This window comes from Stegastes partitus, unplaced genomic scaffold (genome assembly GCF_000690725.1).
Source record: "Stegastes partitus isolate 25-593 unplaced genomic scaffold, Stegastes_partitus-1.0.2 Scaffold771, whole genome shotgun sequence".
NCBI lineage: Eukaryota > Metazoa > Chordata > Actinopteri > Pomacentridae > Stegastes > Stegastes partitus.
In genome coordinates, this window is record NW_007578502.1 from 85,334 (window position 1) to 101,859 (window position 16,526).

Here is a 16,526-nt window from a genome sequence, read left to right on the forward strand (position 1 = left end):
CTCTAAGTGTAGCCCTGTGATAGACTGGTTACCTGTCCAGGTGAACCTGCCTTCACCCTGAGTCAGCTGGGATAGGCTCCGCCCCCCATGACCCCAGTGAGGATTAAGCGGTGTGTAGATAATGGATGGATGGATGTTTTCTTTTAACCAGTCTTTTGTGATACCGGATGTGAGCTTTGGGTCGTTGTCCTGCTGAAAGACCCACAGCTTGTACCTCAAAGCCAGTCTTCTGACATTGGGTAAAGCATTTCCCTTTGTTCTCCTCAGTCTTCATGCATGCACCACTACTGCAGTGTGTGGTATGAGCTAAAACCACGGCTCCTGTTGCTCAGTCCAGCCTGAAGCTTGTAGACGACAGTGGATTTCCTGACAACATTAGAATACGTTGAAAAAGAGATTTCAAGATCTTTGACAAATGCTTTGCAGTTTTTGGAGTGGCCAGGCCTTCTCAGACAGACGTCTTGTCGAGGCCAAAAGAGAAATTGGAAACAATCAGCCCCCTAATGTAGTCAACACATCATTTATTGGTTAATCCTGCTCATGTTAAGTTTTAGAAGCTAATTTAAATTCATCAGAAAGATGGCACTGGCTGTGTCCAGTATACATTTAATATATGCATTTCTTAGTCTTGTTCTTGTCCAATAACTTTGGACATCTTATTGATGGTTAGTAATTACAGAAAACTGCTTAATTTGCATTTATTTATGAAAAGCTTCTGATGTGTGCACTTAAATTCACAGGTGCCAATTGTTCTGACCAGGACATTGATTCATTTTCTGGAAACCATCCAACCTTGAACCCTAATCCTACCTGAAACCGAGCCATGAACCAAACCTTTGTACCAGAATTTAATGACATCCAGTAGGAGACCTGTATCATGTCTCCAAAGAGACTGGAGGGTCCCCACAGCGTGACAGATTGATGGAGCAACAACGTGCTGCACACGCATGCAGTAAACACAGATAAAGAATACCCACCTATGGACGGTGCCTGGTAGTTGTCTCCATCCAGGATCTCCACAGCATCGTGTGAGCAGTTGGAGAAGACCATGTCTAACTCAAAGTCAGTGAATGACAGAGTCACATGGTTGACTAGCCACAAAGGAAAAGTCATCGGTTAGTCGTCCAGAACATTTCATGCACAGCAACATGTGAAGAACAAAAAGGTTTTTGTGGTGTGATGGCAGCTCACATGGTTCCTGTGCTCTGATGATCCAGCTACAGTTCTGATTGGGTGGGTATGCTGCTGGGTACCGCGGTGATGCAATGGCTCCACCATCATCGTCTGCCACAATAGTGGTTCCACAAGCTGTAAGACAAATGAGGTTCTGGTGTGCATTGTTGGTCTACGGTCACCACAAGGTGCAGGTTGAGGTGACTGCTACACCTACGATGGAACACAGGCTGACTACAGGTAAGAACTTAATGAGAATCATGTAGACTGAATGAAGCAGAAATACTTCTTAATGGGGAAATAGCTGGCTGTGCTTAGTCCTGATTTATTGTTATGTTAACTGACTGCTTTGTAAATGTAGGAACCAAACATGTGCAGTGCAGCTGCAGGCTGTAGCAGACTGTGTTCAAATGTCACGTTTATCACAACATCCCAGTCTGTTCATGTCTAGTTTGATGATCAAAGACAGGGTTTGAATGAACCATACTATTATGTAAATGATACGTCTACACTGTGAATAGTGGAGGAGTGTTAATGTGGTTTGTTTATGACAGTCACCTAAAGTGCTCTGTGGACATGGGTCTAATGCTCCGACTCTAAATCAGATCTTAGTCATTAAAGGACCGTCTATGTTTCTTTTGTGCACTTCACAGTTCATTGGTACGCATCCTCTTCATGCCTGGACTGATAAAACTAGAGCATGGTACACGTGAGTATTAAAAGGGAGTCATGGATTAAGGACAGAGGAACACATTGAACTTTACAGTCGTGTTCAGCTGACTGAAGCAAGGAGGTTAAAGAAGACTCACCCTCAGAGAAACGAGCACTGAATCCACGACGGTTGTTGGTACCGTCTGACCTAAAGCGAACGTAGATGGTGTTCTGGGTCGAGGTGACGGAGAGAGGAACACTGCTGCCACACACATGGGCAAGTATGGGCGCCGATGCTGTTGGACCATCATAGATCTACACAGATACGTATTAGTCTTAGTAACACTACGCAGGTCTTACAATCAAAAGCTGTGTTTCTATGCTGCACTTTGGAAGCAATGCCTGCTGACTACCTCCATGTGGCACAGTGGACTTGATAACAAGCTCACTGTCTCGTTTCTAAGTTGAACAGTTAGAGGCAGTTTCATGGCAAGCTTCGGCCGTTACTCAGCCAAAGCAGGACACTTGCTTGGTGAAAGCATTCCCGCTCACTAGACAGGCTGCCTCCACTCCACCGTATGCTGGGAGCCCCACTAGTTAACAAGCTCCACCTTACCTACATGCTGGGACTCTCATTTCAAAAACCCAATCAAATAGAGGCTGGAAGGTGAGGGACACAGAGATGCTTTGACTCAATGCCCTTGAATCTGTTCGGTTTTTGTCTATAAAACTACCACCAGTGGCTGATGACCTGTTCTTTATGATAAAACAGAAACTACAATGTAATGTCATATTTCTAGATTATGACGTAATGTTTTTCATCCCCAAATAAAAGCTGAGCACCATTGTTGAAGACAAGCACATTGATAAATGAGTTACCGACTGTTCTGGTCTTTGTCAGTAACCTGTAGCTTCTGGAGAGCTGCTGCTTCAGTAGATTTATGTGAGTGACCTGGACAAGCAACCTGCATTTAGTAACACTAGGGCTTCTTTGTCATGGTATCTGACATTGGCAGGTGTTGGATTTGTGAACTAAACCTAAAACAGTCACTTACTGCTATGTAGTCGAAGGAGCAGTTGCTGTGATATTCAACGTCCAGGTCTGTGAAGTTCAGGAAGACCCGATGGCTGTGATCCACCATGATGACCCACGAACAGTCCACGTTGTTGGGATAGCTGTTAGGGTACGAAGGAGAGTGGATCTCTCCTGATGGAGCTGTGACGGGACCTCCGCAGCCTGCAGGAACAAAGACAGTCGACTCGAGGTTACTAGGACTGACAGCCGTACGCCTCGTCTTTGTTGTGTTGCCACTGGTGACGGTGGTGGCGGTATCCTGAGCTATTAGTACATGCCTGCAGAAACACTACAGCGTCAATTTGCCTTTAAAAGACAGATCATGCTTTCTTCTTCTTTTTTGTTAAATGTCAGACGTTCATGTTACCCCTCTGCCCCCCTACGGTGCCGATGCAGTCCCTGTGTGGTACTTTATGGTAAAGTGGCCAGAGGTATAACCCTAACTCACCTCCTGGGGCTTCAGCCCAGCTTGCATTGAATCCTCGACCGCTGACGTAGGCGTCAGACTTGAAGCGCACTGTGAGCTGGTTGCCAGTGCTGGAGACCTGCATCGGGTTGGATGTGGTGCTGCAGAGTTTTGCTAGCTGAGGGGCTGATGTGTCCGGACCTCCATACACCTAAGGGAAGGTCAACAGTCGTGGTCAGAAGGCCGTGGCCAAAGATGCTCACTTGATTTTATTAAGGTCATAACAAATGTATTCTGAAGGATGTGTTTCTCGAGGCAGGTGCGTAGGAGAGTCAGACATGTATTCAAGCAACACTTGGCCTCCATCAGGCAGACGACAGCGTGAAACTAATAAAACATGTACGAAGAGCTGGACTCAAAACAAAACATCTCTTCTTTAAATCAACCTAATGGCATCAGCTGGACTACCAGGTCGTGGTTCGGTTCTAAGTTGACTACATGAGATCCACCAATTTGGGTTTTTACTCATTTGGTGGAAGCTCGTTACGGTATTTTTATGTGTCACGTTCTTTTCTGCTGTTTCCTGGATCCAGGTCTTGGTGAAGACTCTCATTGTGCTCCATCATGTACATTTCATGTGAGTCCCAGAAATGCATAACTACACAAATGAAATGTGAACGTCTGACTCCCAGCAGCAGTGCTGCAAAAATCCGCTTCATCAGGACAACGCAGTTTTCATGAATGATGCTCCAGACATCAGGACAAAAGAGTGTTTTTAGCCAAAACCTACAACGAGAAATGTATCTTACTGCTAGAACGTCATAGTTGCAGTCCTGGTGAAACTCCACATCAAACTCATGGATAGTCAGGGTGATGCTGCTGCCCGGCGATGTGACGATGTACCAGAAACACTCTCTGTTTTCTGGATACCGGTCTGGGTAGCCTGGGCTGCTGAGGGAGCCGCTGGGGCCAGAGAGGTCCCCGCCACAACCTGCACAGACACATGGAGTCAATAATGACCTGCTGAACTGTCCCACTGGATGTGCAAAGACGTTTTCCAAACCTGACTATATATATTTAGGCGGGGATGGGCTCCAGCCTCCCTGCGGGCTTAGTGAGAATTAAGCGGTGTACAGACAATGGATGGACAATACTTCTAATAGTAATGGTCAAGAACTGCTGAGCATTTAAAGTGGACATCACAGCTCATTTTCGGAAAAATGGTCATTTTTGTTGAGGTTATTGAGAGCGGATATGAAAGGCTGTATGTAGAATCTGATCAGAGAATGAAGCTTCACCAAAGTCATGCTATGCAGACCATATTTCTGCAAGCACTGTTTGGGAGGGGTGTGAAATGCAACCAAGACGAGCAGCCGTCCTGCTCGGGGAGCCTGCTCTCACTCCACCCTGTGGAGCAAACATGAGCCCATTTTCAGATGCTGGGTACCTCTAGGATGCTTTTCAATGTGCAGAGTGGTCCAATAAGCCTTCAGTCCCAAGCCATCTGCTCTCATGTGTTTGACCTCCTACTTCACTGTTGTCTTGTAATGCTGGCACTTGCAAACTCAAATGATCGGATTACATCGGCTTTGCTGTTTTCCTGAGCGTTAGTCGCTGTACACCTGCCACCTGGAAAAACCCGCAGAACAATCTAAAGCTTCACTCGTTTCAATCATTTTATTTTTGGGGCAATTTAGGTTTTAAATGTCTTATTTTGTCTCCAGTTGTTCTGGATTCAGTTGATTACACCAATTTCTCTGAGGTTTACACCGACGGGATCAATAAAGTTTTATTCTATTCTATTTGTTTGGAGGCTTCAAAGCTGTAACTATCTGTAATGGTTGTGTTATTTTACTACTTTTGCCTTCAGTAACTTCATATTCGTTGTTATCTCAGTTGCTTCTTCGTGCTCCTACATCTTTATTTTCTCACCCAGCTGTGTAGTGAATGAGGCCTCAGTCCCTTAATGTATTCAGCCAACAGTTAACTGTGACGAGCAACTGGCTGATGAAGGACCACTGGGACTGAAAAGATCCTCAGATAAGTCAAAAATAAATGAACAAGTATAGTTTTTTATTTGATGCAACAGAAATGTGATAAAGCACTACAGCTGTCCAAACCAATACCCAAAAACAGTGAGACCTCCTGCAACCGCAGAAACTGATCCTGAGCTATTTTATTAGGACATAACCATCAGAAACACACCCACAGTCTGCAGATGTGTCACAATGAGCCCGGCTGTCTGGCGTCATCATGCACTATTCCATCTGCCTGAAAGGTTTATGTTCTCAGATCAGTGTTTATGAATCAGAAGTACTTTGGTCCTTGAGCTTGTGAGAAATGAGGCGTAAAGTAAGTCGACCGCTGCAGAACGTACAGACCTCAACCAAATCTACGGTTTTGTTCAATTTTAATTTTGGTTTCAAATTAAATCTGAAACAAAAAACATTAAATAAGAGATTCAAAATGCTATCTAAACCTCTAAACCTGCTCATTTTAACCTTTAGAGCTGGTAATTATTGTTATTTACACGTTAAAAATACAGATTTCTAAACATGATTATGTTTGTACCATGTAGGTTTACTTCACTGTGAAAATAAAAAATGTTAATAACGTGGTCAGTACTGCTCAGTGACGTCATGTGACATGTGTATAGAACTAAGAACAACACAGGCCTCAGCTGATAACTTCATGTCCGTGTTGCTGACAGAAGATTTTCTCACTGGACAGTTTGAATTCTAAAATCTTCGACAGTAAGATCTGTTGGTCCGGCTCGTCTGGCCTCTCCCTCTTACCGTTCTGGTACCACATCATCTGAAAGCCAGACATGGAAAAATGGGAGTCCGTGTGGAACACCAGCGTGAGGGCGGAGCCTGTGCTGCTATTGGCTGGTGGTGGCGTGAATCCACAGAATGTACCAATCAGAGGAGCCTGCTGGTTGGGCCCATCATAGAGCTAGGACGGGAACATTTGGAGAAAGATGTATGAGTAGAGAGTAAAGTCACTTCAAGTATGACAAGAAACATGATGAAGAACACGAGTGTGCAAACAACTATTTGGTCAAAATGTTTGTTCTCCTGAGTTAACGTCTCTTTGTTGGTTCATAATGGCACATTCAGGCTCTGCTGTTTAACTTCAGTTTGGGTAAACAACAAGAAGCTGGACAGGTGACCAAATCTGTCCAAAGCCAGAACATATCTAAAGACAGCAGGCTTGCTGTCAGTCCAGGTCAGTCCTTGGTGCTGGCAGGCGGTGTGCAGCTGCCTACCTTGACGTAGTCGTAGGTACAGTTGGCGGACACAGGCTCCAGCTGGAAGGCAGTAAAGGTGAAGTTGATGGTGTTTCCACTGCTGGCCTGGATGGTCCAGCTGCACTGGGAGTAGTCTGGGTAGTCGTTAGGGAAGTTGGGTGACTCCACCACGCCGTTGTGCCGGCCTGAGATCAGGATGCCGAGGCATTCTAGGAGCAGATGGAACCACACGCTCACGAACAGCACAGTGAGAAAAAACGTAAAGCAAGCTCACATCTCAGTTGCAATCTGACAACATCTGCTGTGTGTGTGTTCCTACTGGAGATGTACGAAGCGACGAAGCCTCCAGTGCTGACGGTGCTGTCTGTGCGGAGCTTGAGGTAGAGCTGATGGCCAGAGGAGCTGATGGCAGCGGGCAGCTGGTTGCCGCACAGCGTGGCCAGGCCTGGAGCGCTGCTGCTGTCGCCGTCATACACCTGAACAGACACACACAGGGCGACACAACGTCTACTGACAAGCACATCACAGCCGTAGGACTCAGCTTGCACTACTGCAGAATGCATCCACGTGGGTTCGCTACTCACAGCCAGGTAATCATAAGAGCAACCGTTGCTGGACTCCAGCTCGAAATCGGAAAAAGAGAGTTGAATTTGGTTGCCCTGGCTGGCCCTAATGGTCCAGTAGCACTCGGTGTCAGGGTGGTAGGGCAGGGGGTAGTTAGGAGAGGACAGTGCTCCAGATGCAGTGGTCAGAACCCCTCCACAGCCTGGGAAGGAATGAAGCCGATTGGAGAGGACGATGAAATGTGAGATGGAGAAGAAAGTAGGCAACAGCTCAGTACTGATTCCAAGAAACCGACCTGCTAAATTCACACGCTTTATTCTTACATTGTCCTGTTTTCAAAAAGAGAAACAGGAAGTGCTACTGAGAGTATAACTGTGAATACGTATCATACTGGGCTGTAGGTTCACTGAATGTATACGTATAATGTAGAACGGTGTCCAGAAGACAACCTCCAGCTCAGGGCACACACCCAAACAGCTGAGTACTCTTCTTCCACTGGTCTGTTTCTTTTCTTTCTTCTTCTTTTTATACAAAAACAGAGGAAAAGGCCTTTTCTAGACATGAGTCTGCTGCAGAGACGGCCTTCTGTCAGTCAGACACAGGTCTTCGTACAGTAGCGCCAGGCCGTCCCATCACAGTGACGGAGAGTCAGCGGTCATACCGCTGAGCTGGACGTTAGCACACTAATGAGCAAAAGAGGAAATCTAACAAATAATTCACTGATCTAGTTTATTTAAGCTTTCTTTAGGACTGAAAGTCTGCCCATGTGTGACATGATCGACAGCAACAGGTCTGGACTCGGCGTGACAGCCAGCTGAAGGTGTGAAAGCAGCTGGTAGACTCCATGTGGTCCTCATCACTCCTGTCTCCATACGGGGAAAAATATTATAGTTCCATGTAATTAAGATCAAATCAAATCCACTGTACTGTCAAGCTGCTGTACATCCACAGCAGTACAGGCAGGATGAGAGCGTCTCTCCAGGATCCAGGAACATAAAACAATTTAAATAAATATAACATGTACATATCCACAAGTGTCTGTCTGGAGATGCTAACATGGATCCTACTGCTGTCTGACTCTGCAGGAATTTAAAAAGAAAACTCAGAGGAAAGACTTGTAAAACACAGCTGGAAGCAACAGATTACATTTCAGCTGTTTGGTCGACAACCTGGACAGCTTTCATTATGACTGAGTCTCGTTAAGCTGCCCTGCTCCAGACTCTGTAAGTTGTGTGTTTATCAGCAGCTCCGGTCCATGCAAGATGTGAAAATGGAGGCAAAGTCAATGAGAAAGTTGTTATGTGAAGCTGTGGATGTGTGCGGATCAGTGCTGGTGCTGGGACTGCGTTTCCCGTCCGGTCCTCCCCTACAGAGCCTAGAAAAAGTTCCCTTTTCATGGTTTTTCAACACGGAGTCATCGTCAGTGTCGGGCCTTTTCTGATGTCAGAATCTTTGCAGGTCATATTTGTGCTGTGCTGACAGTGATGCTTTAAAGAAATGTGTGTATAATGCGGATGCACACAGACGCTGATGGAGACTAAAGGCATTAAAGGCATTGAAGGCTCGCTATACTGGACTGTGTGCAGCGACTGGTCAACAAGCCTGATTTACATCCTGAAGCTGTGACACAGGAGCTGCTGCCTGATCGGGTTGGTGAGTGAGAACAACACATGTAGGAAATGGATGGGGGGCATTCCTGACAGCTTTACAGAATAATGTGTATGAAACAATGCTAATATATGAGAGCATACTTAATGACGTAGACACTTCTAGGACCTAAACTCTGACGTTAGAGGAGCTGTTCATTAAACAACTGCAGCATTTCCAGCAGTTTAGGGCAGTAAAGGAACAACTTGCAGGTCAGAAAACCTCTTACCGGTTTGTGTTCCGTCCCAGTGGGCAACAAATCCACGGAGTGGGACTCCAGCATCAGAGCGGAACCTAATCCACAAACGGTTGCTATGGGACGCCAGCACTGGAGGCTTCTGATTGGCACAGAACTTACCAATCAGGGGAGATGTTTCATAGCCGCCATCTCTGCTCAAAGACAGCAGAAGTTCAAACATCAGCGGTCTGGGTGAAGACAGGCTTACATCTTGTGTATCACACACCTCATAGCATCAGATTAGAGGGATCAATAAAGTTCTATCTAATCTAATCTAATCTAATGTCACAGTTTCAAACAGACACCAGGAAACTGCCAACAGGCTCAGCTGTGGCGGGCAGCCTTTAATCAGCTGTTCATTCCTCTTTTCATTCTAGAGGAAACGGTCATCCACCATCCATCCACCATCTATACAGCCTCATCCTCCCTCGGACCACAAAACAGAACCGGCTACGTCTGTCAGGACTCCTGCTGCTGTCTGCTGGACAGTTCTCCTGTCCTGCTCGTGGCTGAGTGCTGCCTGCAGGAGTGGAGACAGCTTCACATAATCCTCCACTTGCTGGTTCGGACCTCCAGTGTCGACTCTGCTGCCCACTCAGTAAAACCTGATCTAGCTCTTCTGCCTCCAGCTCCCTGACCAGCCTCCTGCCACAGCCCCACTCCACCCAGACCAGCTCCTCTGGCCTCCTGGATACAGCTGGACCCTGGACTCCTGCTCCAGGCGCTGGCTCCAGGTCCTGCTCTGCCCTGCCTGACCTGGATCCTGATTCTGACCTCCAGCCCCTGAATCCCTCCCGGACTCTGATGGCCCTGACCAGACCCTGAACCTCAGCAGCTAAGTGTTGCCAGTCCAGTTGTCTGCTGTGTCTTTGGGGCTTTTAGTTCAGCTTCAGGGTAATTCCCTTTAGGTTCTTGCCCTCCTTGAGTTATCTGGTTCTGTGTACTTGTTTCTTTAATTCTGTAATAAACCATTTAAAACTATGAGCTGGGTCTGCATCAAACTGGGTTCTCTGACTAGACGACGTCTTTTTTATACATCAGAACCGTCTGATTAAGAAGGCTTTAATGAGAAGTACTGATCTGATTTGTGTTGTATGCACACTATGTTCCAGTATGTGATCAGACTTTATTGATCAGATTCATACAGCGCTCTTCTAGACACCCAACGACGCTGAACACTGTCAGGTATTCATCCACACACATCCATCCTGGTGGTGGTAACTCTGGTTGTAGCCACAGCTGCCCTGGGGGGGGGGCAGACTGACAGAGGCCTGGCTGCCATCCTGCCCTCCGACCACCACCTCAACAGTCCATCCATACGCATCCACACCAGGCAGGTGGTGAAGTGTCAACGTGAAGGACACATCGACCATGACACAGGTTACAGGAATCGACCCGCCGACCTTCTGATCATTGACCGACCCACTTTCAAAAGACAGACAGATGTTACCACTTTAATTCTTTCCTCACCTGATTTCCACAAAGTCATAGCTGCAGGAAGGTGGGGAGCCCTCCAACTCAAACTCTGTGAAGTTCAGAAGAATCTGCATATTGACCTGTACTGTAATCTTGAAGATACAGTCTCTGCTGTTGGGGTAGTAGTTTGGGTAGTTGGGTGAACTGAAGGACCCTGTCGGGGAGGTGAAGGACTCGCCACAGTCTGATGAGAGAGAAAGGTAAAGAAATGACGTTGCATCAGTCATATGCTCCTGTTCTGTCCAAAACAGTACATTCTGTATGTGTCTCAACAACACCTAAGATCTGTCTCCACGGACCAGACGAAGTACACTGTTGAGTTTGAAGCAACGGCAGCCATTTTGGGTGATTTGGGGTTCTTTTGGGGTCCTTGGTGAGCTGGGCCGACACCATTCAGGACAACAACAGCACATTGCACAATGCCAACCAGTCAAAGTATGGGTTTCCCTGGAGAACAAGCTTCAGCTCAAAGAGCTCACCCACAACCACCTCAAGCATGGGATCATTTCAGAAAAAGACCAAAATGTGGCGCTCTGAAAATGCTGCAAACTGGAGATGGCTGATCACACCAGTACCGCTGCTGCTGTACAAGCTTCTGATGTGATCCTCCCACAGCGCTGGGTGGAGGCTCCAGCTTCACACGTCCCACTCAAGCACAATGTGGACCGACAGACGGCTCTGTGGTGTCGCTCAAAATCAATCTTGTAAATGTTTCTTCATTTCTGCATCACAGCGTACCGTTACAGCATCACCTGATGTCGTTATTAAAGCCTCTCGTATGTCTTCTTTAACGGCCATGTATGAGTGAGGCAGTGGCGAACAACATCCTATTTAAACATACTTCTTACTAACCAAATATCCGCTACGTTTCTTCAGAATGTACTGTAATACCTTTTGTAAGCTGTCCTAATGCCATCCTGAACATGGCCTTCTCAGCCAGATGTGACTATTTGTACAGGATGGTAAATCCTGCAGGAGAACCTGAGCATATGACGGATCTTTGGTGGCCCAAAATGATTGACAGTCTCTCATGTGCTCACCAAAACCTGAAAGAAGAACTATGTGAGCAATGTGTGTACCTGTGCTGGCGTCGATGGAGACGTAGGTGGCAGAGAAGCCCTCTTTGTTCAGACTTTTGTCGGACACGAACAGCAGGGTGAGCAGGTTGTCGCTGCTGGTGATGGACGGCGGCACCGAACGTCCACAGAACCTGCACACACAACAGAGGCAGTCGTCACAAGGACTCACACCAGGACTGTTTGCACACGATTATGACGTGGCTTTAACTGTACATAAATGAAACTGACATATCTTGTTTGTTGACCTTGGTAATGTTCCTAATGAGAGCTAGAACATGTTAGAAGGTGTTCAGACCCCTCTGTGGATCTCTGCCACTGTGATCAGATGCTCTGACTTACTTTAATAATAAATAATAGATTGCTCTTGAACTTGATCGCATATACTTCAGAAACCCTAACCCGATGACCAATCCATGCTCATCTGTGTTTATCAGAGCACCTATTTCCCTCCACATGTCAGAACAAACAACAGACGTGAATAAGCGCCTTCAACAAGCTCACACTCGTGTGTTCCTAATAAAGTGCTCGTGGATATTCTCTGGCAGCTCTACGCTCCTCCACGTCGTTGGTTTAACGCACCCACACTTGAACGGATTTCTGTTGTTCACCCTGGACATGGAATAATCTGCACAACGATCTAATGTGAGACATTCTGTACTTACTGATGGTTTCCAGCACATGGAGACGATGAACGTGGTTGTTTTTCTTCAGAGGGCACCACGTTACACAGCTCAGTGTTATATACATGTTAATACGCTGTGAGTGTGCACAGCTGCCAGCCTCACAGGGTTTGAAACAGGATTTCTGATCTCAGTGGGATTTTCTGGTATAACAAAGAACAACAGGAATCCCTCCTCTCTGTCTCTGTTACACCTACCTGCCGATTTTGTGTCCCGTCTGCACAGTGCCGTTGTCGTAGACCTCGAGGTAGTCAAGGTTACAGTTATCATGGTACTCCAGGTTGAAGGAGTCAAACGACAGCCGGATCAGGTGGCCGGGGACAACACTGATGTACCAAGTACAGTTGGCCCCGTGGGGGTAGCTGGTGGGGTGGCCAGGGCTGGTGATGGTGCCTGAAGGGCTGCTCAGAGTGTCCCCACAGCCTGGCACCAGGAAGACAACATCAGAGGTCAACACACATAGACAGGAGATTCTGTGTGTAAAGCTCTGCACTGGAGGAAGTGACTGAATGATAAAGATGTTCCATGCAGGATGTAGAGCTCAACTAGTGGCTGTCTGCAGCTTTGCTTGTATGCTCCACTTGAGTCACAACGTGTTCTTGTTAAACCAACTGGATGGTTTATTGTGCCATGTTTTTTGTTTTCACATCTTTTTCAGTGAAGCAGGCGTCCATGTTGTGGGGAGGCTCGTCCTGCCACTGAATGCATGTGAGTACAGGACAGTTTGGTTTGATGCTTTCCACAGGACACCTGAGCAAGAGGGAGGGGACCATTTCAAAGCTAGTTTGACATATCCAGGCTTTCTATGGCTGGCTTGACAGAACCTAAATCCCCAGTCAGAGACAGCGGGTATGACGACGGCGGTCATCAGCCTTCAGTGGAAACCTGGTTTCCTTCATCAGGCTAAAGGAGGCGTCTGACCGGACCTCTGGCTGATGCGTCCTTCAGAGCTGAGAGGACTTTACCATTTATAATCACAAGAAGTGAAACATGTCTGTGCGTTTTCCTCATTACCAGCTGAACGCCTGTATGTTCCCATGACAACGCACACAGTCTGCCTGCTGTAACTGTACAGTTTCACTTTGTGGCATCATGAGGTACAGCTGCACTGGTTTCCAGATATAACACCCGCCTTCAGCTGAGAGTCTGAATCCGCATCAGAGAAACTTCTTAGAGCTGGTGACCGGTCCAGCCAGCGCGCTGCTCTGAGCTCTACCTGGGTGGGTTAGACTGTTTCCTGTGTTACAGGAAACACCTGCACAGACCTGTGGTGAGAGAGCTCACATGTAATGAACAAGCTCCGTTTTATTCTCCCCTCCTCTTATTTCACTCATGTGGCTACTTCTAGCTTGGCGACCTCTGACACACACGTCGTGCTGGTTTTACATCATGGATCTAAACGACCACAGAACGCATTTTCAGGATTCTTGTTTATTTGATTTCTTGGGTTGTTTTTTGTTTTGTTTTGTTTCTTCTTGCACATCGGTGATGCTCTGCCATATTAAAATGTAAAACAGTGCAATGACTACCAATAGTCTGAAGAAAAAGAGAAAAGAACATGTCAACCAGGATCAAAAAAGCCAGAAATGTTCCTTCAAACAGACTAAAGCTGAAAGTGTATATTTCAGGATGGGACTGAGCGAGACAAGCAGTAAAACCAAATAAAAGGACACCTCTCACCGTAAGCCAACATACAGAACCACTGTTTCACATCATGTGCAGTGAACATACGAGACACTGTTCTGGAATGAAGGACTGCAGTCAGTGTGAAGTGTCTGACAAACACTGATACTGGTTCTCCTACCCTCTATGGCAGAGCCGTAGACTGCATCGAAGCCGTGGTTGCTGATCGAGGAGTCGGTCTTGAACTGGATGTACATAAATCTCTGAGTAGTCTGGAGCCTGGGGGGAATCTCAGCTCCACAAAACGTGCCCAGCAAAGGAGAGCTGGATGTGGAGCCATCCCTCACCTAGAAACAACATGAGACTGAATCCACCAAGGAATGGCTTCAAAGGAATGAATTCAGGGTTGTGGAATGGCCTGGTCAAGAACAAACAGCAAGTTTAAATGCATTTGAAATGTGGGTGATCAAGACAGCTCCTGAATATGTCAGGCTGTCTGCTTGTTGGATCTGAAGGGGTTCTGCACGTTAGCAATGTCAGTAAGCTGATGACACAGACTGCTGGACAATCATCCAAAACATCACAAGAAGTTGTTCTTCTGCAGGTAACTTCTGACTTACTCTCCCCATAAGCATGTTGTTGTTAAAACCAGCCCAGCGGTGTCATGTCACACTCTTTCCTGTTCATAGGCTGCAGTGTTTGTGGAGCAGAACATGGAACAGAACACGTAGCTGACATTTGTCCCAAACTAAATGTCTTCAGTTACTTCCCACCCTGGTTATACATGACTGAGGACAAGGACAGGTTATACTAAACATGAATATTAACTACATTAGACCCACACGGCCTCATCGTCATTATTTTTCACACATTGAAATAATTCTAACCAAAGGAAGAAGAAGACGACAAGAGGAACGAGAACAACAAGATGCAGTACGAACAGATTGATGGTGTAAATGACTTTACCTCAACAAAGTCATTCAGGCAGAGGGCTTCTTCAATGTCAAAGGACAGGAAGCTCAGCGTGACCACGTAGCCCTGTGGCTGGCTGATCACCCACTCACACACCTTGTTGTGGGGATAGGCGTCGGGGTGGTAAGGAGAGTGAAGCTGGCCAGTCCCAGACAAAGCGCCTCCACAAGCTGGGGACAGGAAGGGCAGGAGGTGGCTAATGAAATGTCATACACCCTGGACTGAGCTGAATCACACCTTCCCATGGATCTGTGATCAATGATGTCATTATGGTTCCCTGATTCTCCTCCTTTCTTGTCAAACAGCAGGATTTTGTGTGTGGAGTTATTTTTAAATAAAACTTCTCAGGACACTTTTCACCCTGATCCTCACATCAGTGACACTAGTGACTCCTAACATCTCCCACCATGTCCTCTGCACAGTGCATCCAGCTGTAGTTAGGGTTATGGTTAGTCAGTATGAGATTGTCTTAGTATGAAACTATCTGCCATCCATGTTAAGCTGGTGGAGGCCGTCCATGGCCTCACAACATCCCCTGGACCAACTGCACAAGTAGCCAAAGCTGGTCAGCAAACACCATGCAGGCTGTAACATCTGAGCAGCAGTAGCTCCCCCTGACCCACCCTCTTGTCCTAACCCTGGTTCTGTTTGGTTTCTTGTGCTGTCACAACATATTCATATAAAACATTTTAAAATACATTTCTACAGTAAAATATGTATTACTTTCCTTCCCCCTGACTCTGACTGGTAGGTCCGCTGGACAACTCTAGCCACAGCAAATGTGTAATAAGCAACTAAATCCACAACCTAACAGCAAACATCAAGGTCTCCAGTGCAGGAGAGAGAACTGTGGTGGTATATGGTAATGGCCTGCACGGACTGCAAAGTCTATTATCTATAAGCCTCAAAACAAAACAGAGTTTACGTTAGTAAGACATAATAAAGCCCAGTGACATCATCGGTCTGTTCTGCACGACTATGAAACTGTGATGGCCAGTAATGAGTGAGATGCTGGATCTGGTAACCTCAGAGACTTAGAGGCACTCCCAAGTATTACAGCTTATTCATTATCACCCTGAGAGAAACATGAAACCATTGTTAAACAAAAAAGTGTAATGTCCCCCATCAAGGCTAAGCATTACTGAACAAACAACACATAAATGTCACATAGATGTCTGACGTCTCACCCACGGTGTAGACCGCCCTGAAGCCAGCGTGAGCCACAGCGCTGTCAGACCTGAAGCGGATCCACAGATAGTTGGAGGATGAGAGCATCGGAGCTGGAAGGGAGCTCCCACAGTACTTCCCTATCAGAGGATCAGTCTCCAGACTGCCATCACGTACCTGGAGGTGGAGAAGGACAGACAAATGGAAATCAGTGTTTTTTTTCAAATAAATAAAAACAAGTTAGAGGTAATCTGAAGGATAGATGAACAGAGGAAAGAACCACTTACATTTGTATACAGTCATGGAAAACATTATTAGACCATCTTGTTTTCTTCAACCTCTTGTTCATTTTAACGTCTGGTACCACTAAAGGTCCATTTGGACACATATACTGATAACAACAAAACCAGCTGATTAGACTTTAACTTCAGAGCTGGTATCAGACATGTTCCAGGGTTTCTTGGTTCTAAGTTCTTCCACCAGCAGCTATGGCATTGTGCTGCCAGAACCAGAGCTGTTAGACGG

General features: G+C 46.4%; 1 protein-coding gene across 1 annotated transcript in view; it reads right to left on the reverse strand.

Moving 5' to 3' along the window:
* The window catches only part of cubn (cubilin (intrinsic factor-cobalamin receptor)), an 88,336-nt gene that overhangs the window by 52,843 nt on the left and 18,967 nt on the right, over positions 1 to 16,526 (reverse strand). The window contains exons 18-34 of the mRNA XM_008291943.1: positions 16,022 to 16,178; positions 14,829 to 15,004; positions 14,044 to 14,209; positions 12,437 to 12,662; positions 11,560 to 11,690; positions 10,475 to 10,664; positions 8,996 to 9,156; positions 7,140 to 7,321; positions 6,875 to 7,031; positions 6,574 to 6,764; positions 6,101 to 6,260; positions 4,115 to 4,296; positions 3,348 to 3,516; positions 2,880 to 3,061; positions 1,983 to 2,139; positions 1,192 to 1,308; positions 978 to 1,091 (exon numbers count right to left, since the gene is read on the reverse strand). Coding sequence (XP_008290165.1) covers positions 978 to 1,091; positions 1,192 to 1,308; positions 1,983 to 2,139; positions 2,880 to 3,061; positions 3,348 to 3,516; positions 4,115 to 4,296; positions 6,101 to 6,260; positions 6,574 to 6,764; positions 6,875 to 7,031; positions 7,140 to 7,321; positions 8,996 to 9,156; positions 10,475 to 10,664; positions 11,560 to 11,690; positions 12,437 to 12,662; positions 14,044 to 14,209; positions 14,829 to 15,004; positions 16,022 to 16,178 — 2,818 coding nt within the window. The remainder of the gene's footprint in view (positions 1 to 977; positions 1,092 to 1,191; positions 1,309 to 1,982; positions 2,140 to 2,879; positions 3,062 to 3,347; positions 3,517 to 4,114; positions 4,297 to 6,100; positions 6,261 to 6,573; positions 6,765 to 6,874; positions 7,032 to 7,139; positions 7,322 to 8,995; positions 9,157 to 10,474; positions 10,665 to 11,559; positions 11,691 to 12,436; positions 12,663 to 14,043; positions 14,210 to 14,828; positions 15,005 to 16,021; positions 16,179 to 16,526) is intronic.